The sequence below is a fragment of the Solanum dulcamara genome, chromosome 3 (genome assembly GCF_947179165.1).
Source record: "Solanum dulcamara chromosome 3, daSolDulc1.2, whole genome shotgun sequence".
NCBI lineage: Eukaryota > Viridiplantae > Streptophyta > Magnoliopsida > Solanales > Solanaceae > Solanum > Solanum dulcamara.
This window is the reverse complement of record NC_077239.1, coordinates 14,355,985-14,366,117: the sequence shown is the minus strand read 5'-3', so window position 1 is coordinate 14,366,117 and position 10,133 is coordinate 14,355,985. Positions and strand designations below refer to the sequence as shown.

At 36.5% G+C, this 10,133-nt stretch overlaps 1 protein-coding gene across 1 annotated transcript; it reads left to right on the top strand.

Moving 5' to 3' along the window:
• The first annotated feature begins 515 nt into the window (after positions 1–515).
• Positions 516–1,379, top strand: LOC129883470 (uncharacterized). The gene has a single exon (XM_055958128.1). The coding sequence runs from the start codon at positions 516–518 to the stop codon at positions 1,377–1,379; it is 864 nt and encodes a 287-aa protein (XP_055814103.1).
• The last annotated feature ends 8,754 nt before the right edge of the window (positions 1,380–10,133 follow it).

The window sequence follows — 10,133 nt, the reverse complement described above, 5'->3', positions numbered from 1 at the left end:
AACTATACTTACACATCTCTCTCTTTCTAAACTCCTATCAATTATTTTTTTTGCATATGTGTAATTACATTTTGAAAGTTTGACGCATTATCCAAGATGGACTGCATTATTGGATGATAAATTTTCTTTTGTTTTCTAGATTAAAGATGTTGACAAGAGCTCAAATGATTGTGTAATGCTTTTGTGGTTTTCTCCATCTATTTTTAATGATTAATGTCGTAAGAATAATGTTGCATTTTTTTTTCATATGTTCTTTCTATGATTTCTGTTAGAATATATGGTAATATATTTTAACAGATTTGTAACAAATTGTATATATTTAGTTTCCATATATAGATAGTTAGTTTCCTTGTATTAGACGCTTGTATTAGGTGTATATATACTTATTATGTTAATGAAATAAAGCAAGGGATTAATTTCTTTCATGGTATCAGCTGTCTAGGCAAATTCTCTCCTTCTTCTTCTAGGTCTCCCGCCGCCGCAGCCCCCCCCTTCCTCGTCCTCGCCTTTTCACCATGTATACCTCCAAATCTTCCTTTCATCATGCTCTTGCTGTCTCCAACATCAAGAACCATGTTCCCATCACTCTTGAGATGGAGAATGTCCAATATTCCACTTGGGCGGAACTATTTAAGATTCATGCACGATCCCATCGGGTAATTGATCATATTATTCCTCCAGTGGCAAGAACGGAGAAACAGCCTCAACAGGAGGAGGACAAAGAACTGTGGTCCACCCTTGATGCCACCGTTCTCCAATGGCTCTATGCTACTATCTCTCATGATCTGTTGCATACAATTTTGGAACCTGACACCATGACGATGGAGGCTTGGAATCGCTTGCGTGATATCTTCCAGGATAACAAACACTCTCGTGCTATCACCCTTGAGTACGACTTCACTCTTGTCGACATGGCCGATTTTCCCAATGTCTCTACCTATTGTCAACATCTCAAATCTCTGGCGGATCAACTCAAGAATGTTGGCTCTCTAGTGACTAATGATCGTCTAGTTCTTCAATTAGTCTCGGGCCTTACCGAGCCCTACCAAGGTATGGCGACTCTTATTCGCCAACGCGACCCTTTGCCACAATTTTATCAAGCCCATTCGATGCTCACTTTTGAAGAAGCTGGCCGTGTTAAGAAAGCAGCCCAAAGTTCCTCCGCTGTATTAGTTGCTCGCTCGTCCGAAGGTCCCACTGATGTTCCTAATAATTCCTCTTCCCACCGCCATAATAGTGGTGGAAAGAGGCACCACAACCGCAATAATAATGGAGGCAGATCTCGCTGTAGCCATGACAGTCATGGAGGCGGCAGAGAAGCTGGCAACAGCAGTCGCGGCTGCACTAGGCAGCATTCAACGGCGCAGCACTCTCCATAATTTTCTCCTTGGTCTGGCGGACAACAGTGGCCATGGATGGCCTCTTGGGGTCCTTGGGCTGTCCTACCATGTCCATATCCGTCAAACACTTGGTCCCAACCCACTTATGAACAACAGCAACCACCAAGAGCGGGTGTTCTTGGCCCCCAAACTCAGTAGGCATACACCGCATCCCCTACGCCTACGGACATTGAGGCCGCAATGCATACTCTTGAGATCACTCCTCCAGATACAAATTGGTACATGGACACCGGTGCCACTTCTCACATGACATCCGATCAAGGTAACCTCACGTCCTATTTTAATAAGAGCATTAATCGTGGTATTATGGTTGGTAATGGTCACTCTATTCCAATTCACGGCTATGGTCACACAACTTTGTCTTCCCCTGGTCCTCCCTTGCACTTAAACAATGTCCTCCATGCACCTCATCTAGTTAAAAATTTGGTGTCTGTCCGCAAATTTACCACTGATAACTCTGTTTCTGTGAATTTTGATCCCTTTGGGTTTTCTGTGAAGGATTTTCAGACGGGGAGGCTGGTAATGAGGTGTAACAGTCAGGGATAGCTTTATCCAATCACCAATCTAGTCACTTTACTATCTACTTTTGCGGCTTTGGCACCTTCTCTTTGGCATGATCATTTGGGTCACCCGGGCGCACCTGTGTTGAATTCCCTTAGGACGAATAAATTAATTAATTATACTCAAAGTAGCGATGTTCATATTTGTCATTCATGTCTTCTTGGAAAACATGTTAGTTTCCTTTTTATGCGTCCACTTCTTGCACTCTTATACCGTTTGATATTATACATTGTGGTCTTTGGACATCACCCGTTTTGAGTTCCTCCGGTCATCGATATTATGTCTTGTTTATGGATGATTATTCTAAATTCTTGTGGACATTTCCTTTATCACACAAATCACAAACCTTTTCCACATTTTTAAATTTCAATACATTTATTCGAACTTACTTTGAACGGAATATTAAGAATATACAATGTGATAATGGCTAGAAATTTGATAATGGCCCTTTTTGGGACTTCTGTAAAATCAATGGTCTGTCGTTTCATTTGTCTTGTCCTCACACTTCCCCTCAAAATGGAAAAGCCAAAAGACAAATTCGTATGATTAATAACATTGTTCGTACCTTATTAGCTCATGCTTCCCTTCCTCCTTCCTTTTGGCATCATGCTTTACAAATAGCAACTTACCTTCTCAACATTCTTTCTCATAAACTGTTAAACTATCACTCTCCTCTTAGCATTCTTTATCGGAAGGATCCCTCTTATTCCCATCTTTGTGTCTTTGGGTGTTTATGTTATCCTCTCTTTCCCTCAACACTAATAAATAAACTTCAACCCTGGTCAACCCAGTGTATTTTTTTGGGATATCCGTCACATCATCGTGGGTATAAATGCTATGATTTTTCCTCTTGAAAAATCATCCTTAGCCGTCACGTACTCTTTGATGAGACGTAATTTCCTTTTGCCAAGTTACATACCCATCAAAATCACACATACCAATTTTTAGACGATGAACCCTCTCCATATATGGCTCATCATCTCGCTAACCCTACGAACCCACCGACTCCACCCCTTCCTGCCGCACTGCTGCCAACCCCGCCATGTCCAGCGGGCGAGTCTGCCCCGTTGCCTGGGCAGCTTCCTTTCTCACTGCCTGGGCAGTCCACCCTGTCTTCCACTCTTCCTCCTCTCTCTTCTCCTCGACCCACTCCCATCTCTCCCTCTAGTCTACCCACCGGTCCTATTACTATGAGTAAGCATGGGATCTACAAGCCTAAGAGGTCTTTTAACCTTCTTACATCCGTCTCAAAGTCCCCTTTATTTCATAACCCTGTGTCTGCTCTTCGTGACCTAAATTGAAACGTGGCTATGGATGATGAATATAATTCTCTTATTAAAAATAAGACGTGGGTGTTGGTGCCCCATCCTCCTAATGTTAATATTATTCGGTGTATGTATATTTTTGCGCATAAAGAAAAATCTGATGGTTCGTTTGAGCGACATAAAGCTCGTCTTGTAGGTGATGGTAAAACCCAACAGGTTGGCGTGGATTGTGGTGAGACATTTAATCCGGTTGTCAAACCGGCGACCATTCGTACGGTTCTTAGTCTAGCTCTCTCCAAGGCATGGCCGATTCACCAGCTTGATGTCAAAAATGCTTTCTTGCATGACGAGCTCAAGGAGACTGTATACATGCATCAACCTTTGGGTTATCAGGATCCTGATCGGCCTAATCATGTCTGTTTGCTGCAGAAATCTCTATATGGACTGAAATAGGCTCTGCGGGCTTGGTATAAATGGTTTGCTGACTATGTCCATACTCTTGGGTTTTCTCACAGTAAGACCGATCATTTCTTGTTTATTTATCATCGAGGTTCTTCTATGGCGTATCTTTTATTATATGTCGATGATATTATTTTAACTTCTTCCTCTTATGAGCTTCGCTAGTCTATCATATCACTTCTTAGCTCCGAATTTGCTATGAAGAATTTGGGCCTGTTAAGCTATTTCTTGGGCATTGTTGTCACTCGTTATACAACCGGTTTATTTTTATCTCAAAAGAAGTATGCATCTGAGATTATTGATCGTGCTGGCATGTCCTCGTGTAAGCCGTCTCCTACTCCAGTTGATACAAAGCCGTAGCTTGGGGCTCCTACTAGCACGCCATTTGCGGACCCTTCACTTTATCGGAGTCTTGCCGAGGCACTGCAATACCTAACATTCACAAGACCCGATATTATCTATGTTGTGCAATAGGTGTGCTTGTTCATGCATGATCCACGGGATGAGCGCATGCACGCTCTCAAGCGCATCGTGCGCTACCTACAAGGTACGTTGAAGTATGGTCTTCACCTGTATCCCTCTTCCACAACCAACCTTGTCTCATATACTGATGCTGATTAGGGTGGGTGTCCCAACAAACGGCATTCGACGTCGGGTTATTGTGTCTTTATGGGTGATAACTTGATCTCATGGTCTGCCAAGCGTCAGGCTATTTTGTCCCGTTCGAGTACCGAGACAGAATATCGAGGGATTGCCAATGTGGTTTCTGAGTCCTGTTGGTTACGAAATTTGCTTTTGGAACTTCATTGTCATATTCCACGGGCTACTTTGGTTTATTGTGATAATATTAGTGCCATATATTTGACTGATAATCCTGTTCAGCATCAACGCAATAAGCACATTGAGATGGATATACATTTTGTCCGGGAGAAGGTGGTTCTTGGCCAGGTTAGAGTACTACATGTCCTCTCTCGTTATCAGATTGCAGATATCTTCACCAAAGGCCTTCCGTTGGTGTTATTTGAAGACTTTCGGGACAGTCTTAGCGTTCGGCGATCTCCCGCTTCGACTGCGGGGGTGTGTTAAAATATATGGTAATATATTCTGATATATTTCTAACAAATTGTATATATTTAGTTTCCATATATAGATAGTTAGTTTCTTTGTATTAGATGTTTGTATTAGGTGTATATACTTATTATGTTAATGAAATAAAGCAAGGGATAAATTTCTTTCAATTTCTATTTATTTTGTATTTTATATGAACTAGTAAATATTTCCGCGCGTCGCCTAGTTATCTTGTAAAATAAAATAATATTAATGCATTTATGAAATTAAATTGCATTGTAAAAATGAAAATTAAATTACATTGTTATTTATAAAATTATATGTATTGATATCACATCAATAATAAATTTGGGTAAATACATTACCAAATGTCACCTAGAGTCGCCTTTTTTTATTTATTATTATTATTATGAGCATATTTAAAGACTTCAAAAAATTCAATTACTTATTATTAGACAATATCAATGTATTATCATTTATACTCTAAACTAGTGAATTTGTCCGCGCTTTGCGCGAAATGAATGATCGTTATATAAATTTGTTATTAATTAAAAAATCAAAAAATATTTTTACTACTATAGTTCTTTTAACTTTCGTTCATCACCTAAATATAAATGAATATATTTTAACCAAATTAAAATATCAATAACCAAATTTGTATTTAATAAAATTTAACATTTTAACTTTCATACAAATTACTGAATCAGTGTGATTTGTAATTAAATTAGAACTCAATTTGGTAGGAAAAAAAGAAATTATAGATATTTAGATAAGTCGAAAACATTATTAAATTGTGAATGACAACTATTTATTGAGTTCTTTCATCCATGTGTTAAAAGCTTTTCCAAATGCTAAATAATGTGTTCTTTAATTTCATTATCATTAAGCCTCTTAGATAACGTACTTACAGTATAACATAAGAAATAAATAATCAATGTGCCCACATCTTTTTCTATTGTCCACCTGCCATTTCATAAATAAAAATAAAAATAAAGTACAAAATAAATATATCTGCATTTTTTTTTATCATTCTTTTGTTCTTCACTTCATTTTTCGTTTCGCTATTTATTTTTGCAGTCAAAAAATTAATTATTAATGGCAATTCTTATTGACATCACTATCAACACATACATGTTATTACATCACATATTAATTATTAATGGCAATTCTAAATGTTGTTTACACATTTTTGTTTCTGGAATCAAATGATCATTTATGTGTAACATTATTTGTGTGAGTAAATTATGCACAAAAATTAAAACAATCTTGATTAGCATTAAGTTTTCAGCATTTGATATTTACCAATTTATTCGTTATGAAACAGAATTATAAAAAGTAAATTACTTCTTAGCCAAAAAATAAAACTTGATGAGGTAAAGAGTAACTTGTTCGAACCTCAATGCATGTTAGTGCCTCTGTTTTTGGTGCTTCAATAACATACAAACAATTGCTAAAGTATAAAATTATGAAATTATGGTGTAACAAAAAGATGACTAAATAATGTGTCCAAATATTAATTGAATCTCTTGTAACAAATAAAATTAAACCTATTCAAAAAATAATTTAAAAAATTATAAAATAAGTATTAGCTTGAACGTCTTCAATGAAATGAAAATGTTTCTTATTAATGTACCCATCTCGAAAGATCTTATTGCATCACCTACATTATAGCTATTATAAATAATAATAGGTTTGAACCTATTCAACATATTAATTCATCAAACTTATCACTAAAATGAAATCAACAATTTTAAAAAATTCAGAAGATGCTATAACATAGCCTTAGTTAACCAACAAAATTAATCGAGTGAATATGAATGGTAAACACATGAAAAAAATAAATGTTGAACCAAGAATAATATATAGTCAAGAAATAAGTAAAAATAAAAATAAATTGAGCACTGAAAGTCATATTAATTTACGATACATGAGTAACAAAAAGACACAGTTTCGATGATGGTTGAGATCGAAATCAAAGTTTATGATGAGCCAACTCCAACAATTTGCTCATCTTTTTTTAATATTATTTCTCCTCCTTAACTTTACTTGTAAAACCTATCAACAACTTCTCACGTTATTTTTACTCCATTTAGTTATTTATTAGCTTTCAGCTATAGCTGCTAATAGCCGGAAGCAACTATACAGTAACACAAAAGGTAATTTTCAATCATAAAATTCACTTTTGCAATAGGAAAATACTGTTAGAAAAGTCAAAAAGAAAAAGTAAAAAAAAAGGAAAAACATAAATGCAAGGAAGTTAAAGAAAATTGGCAGCAACTTCTTCAAAGAAGAGGCACCATTTAGGAAAAATTGGCAGCAACTTTTGAAAAAGTTATTGCCACTTTGACAGAAAACTTTGACAAGAAATTAATGCGTAAAATTTTTACGCGTTTTGTTTCCTATAAATAGAGGGCATCTTGTCCTCATTTCAATCATCCCAAACATTAAGAAAAAGTGAGAGTAAAAATACAAAGAGAGTTATACACCAAGATAAATATTGTAGTTTTGAATGTCTTCTTTAGTAGTTGTTTCTTTTACAAGAGAAAAGTGTAAATTATTGTTTTTTCCTTGTATTTGAGAGCAGTGTACGCCCATATTATCATAGTAAGATTCTTCTACCTCGTGGTTTTTCCCCTCTATCTGTTTGAGGGATTTTCACATAAAATTCTCGTGTCCAATTTATTTTCATTATTTATTATCATATCAAACTTTAGTTGTGGTGCTTCCTCCCCCCAATAGTGGTATTTTATGCGAAGGTACTATCTGTGAATAGTAACTTTTCATAAATAGTAAAATTTGGTGAAAAGTACTATTCACGTGAATAGTAAATTTCGATGACGGTACATTTTGTCACGATTGTTCAAAAAATATTCAGAAACTATCTAGAAAAGTGTGAAGCAAATAACAATATCGAGTACAACAAAGTTTGACGTTGAGAAATTCAATGAGACTAATTTCTCTTTATGGAAAATTAAAATAAAAGTGATATTGAGAAAGGACAATTGCTTAGCTGCAGTTGAAAGAAGGCCCACAAAATTCACTAATGATAGCAAGTGGAATGACATAGGCAGTAATGCAGTTGCTGATCTACACTTGACACTAGTTGATAAAGTGTTGTCTAGTGTGGCTGAAAAACGAACGGCGAAGGAAATATGGGATACTCTTGCAGGACTGTATGAGGCCAAATCTTTTCATAATAAAATCCTCTTAAAAAGAAGATTGTATACTCTTCTAATGACAGAGTCCATGTCAATTACTGAACACATCAATAATTTGAATACTCTATTTTTGCAACTTACAACAATGGGTTGCAAAATAGAGGGGACTGAACGTGCGAAGCTTCTACTTCAAAGTCTGCCCGACTCATATAATCAACTCATCATCAACCTGACGAACAATATAGACAGTCTAGTTTTTGATGAAATTGCAGCTGTTGTCATAGAAGAAGAAAATCGACGCAAAAATAAGAAAGACAAACAATCAAGTTCACAGCAAGCTGAAGCTTTGATAATGGTGAGAGGAATACCAACGGAATGTGGCCCCAATAGGAGTCACAATCATGGTAGATCTCACTCAAAAAGTAAGAAGAATATCAAGTGTTACAACTGTGGCAAGAAAGGGCACTTCAAGAAAGATTGTCGGTTCAAGAAGAAGAGTGAACACCCTGAGCCATCAAATGCTCAAGGGAATATTGCACGTACCTCGGATGATGGTGATATCTTATGTAGTAAAGCAATATCAAATAATGAAGGCAGAAAATGTTTCACTGGTGTCTGGATCATGGACACAGGAGCAACATGGCACATGACTTCCCGAAGAGAATGGTTCCATCAATATAATCCTATCTTAGGAGGGTATGTGTTCATGGGAGACAATTATGCTTTGGATGTTATTGGTATTGGGTCCATCAAAATAAAGATGTATGATGACACAATACACACTATCCAGGAGGTACGACATGTAAAATACTTGAGGAAGAATCTATTATCTTTGGGACAATTAGATATTAATGGATGTTCATATAAAACTCATGGTGGAGTCATGAAAATATCCAAAGGAGCGCTTGTAGTGATGAAAACAGAAAAACTTGCTGCAAATCTATATGTGCTTAAAGGAGAAACACACCAAGAAGAAGAAACATCAATCGCATCAGCAAGTTCATTTGAAGAATCAACGATGATATGACATCGTAAACTTGGCCATATGTCGAGACGAGGTTTGAAGATTTTTGTTGAGCAAAAGCTTCTTCCAGGGCTCAAAAAAGTTTCACTACCCTTTTGTGAGCATTGTGTTACCAGTAAGCAAAATAGACTGAAGTTTAGCAGTTCCTTTGCTAAAAGCAAAAAATTATTAGATCTGATCCACTCTGATGTCTGGCAAGCACCTATGGAGTCCCTAGGAGGAGTGAAATATTTTGTGTCATTTATCGACAATTACTCCAGGAGATTTTGGGTGTATCCCGTCAAGAGAAAGACAAATGTTTTTTTAGTTTTCAAAGAATTCAAAGAGCGGGTGGAACTTGAATCTGAGAAAAAAATCAAGTGTTTGAGGACAGATAATGGAGGAGAATACATTGGTGATGAATTTAATAACTTCTGTAAACAAGAAGGTATTAAACGAAAGTTCACGTTGACATATACTCCGCAACAAAATGGAGTAGCAGAGCGGATGAATAGAACCTTATTGGAACAGACAAGAGCTATGTTGGCAATTACAGGGTTGGAAAACTATTCTGGATAAAAGCAGTCAAAACCATCTATTATGTGATCAATCGGTCACCATCAACCGCAATTGATCTGAAAACGCCAATGGAGATGTGGACAGGAAAAATAACTGATTATTCTTGCTTACATATATTCGAAAGTCCTGCTTATATTATGTACAACACCCAAGAAAAATCGAAGTTGAATCCAAAATCCAAGGAATGTATTTTCTTAGGGTATACTGATGGAGTCAAGGGGTATCGCTTGTGGGATCTCACTGCCCGCAAGGTGGTAATCAACAGGGATGCTGTATTTGCTGAAAACAAGATACAAGCAAAAGAAGGTAGCACTTCAAAAGAAAAATCAGAGACTACTATAATTAAAGTTGAAGAAATAAAAGAAGTTCCAGTTTCTTCTAAATTTTAAGGCACAGTTGGCTAGAAAGTTTGAAATGAAGGACTTAGGACCAACAAATAAGATTCTAGGGAAGCAAATTAACCGAGACAGAAATAATAGGAAGATTTGGCTTTCTCAAAAGACTACTTGAAGAAAATCTTACGACGCTTCAGGATACATACTGTAAGTCAATTTCTACCCCACTTCCTATTAATTTTAAGTTATCCTCAAGAATGAGTCCTAGCAATGAAGTAGAAAGGATGAAGATGTCTTTAATACCG

What these genes read in the sequence shown, in the direction of transcription:
- LOC129883470 (XM_055958128.1), top strand. Translation starts at nt 516, where the DNA reads ATGTATACCTCCAAATCTTCCTTTCATCATGCTCTTGCTGTCTCCAAC.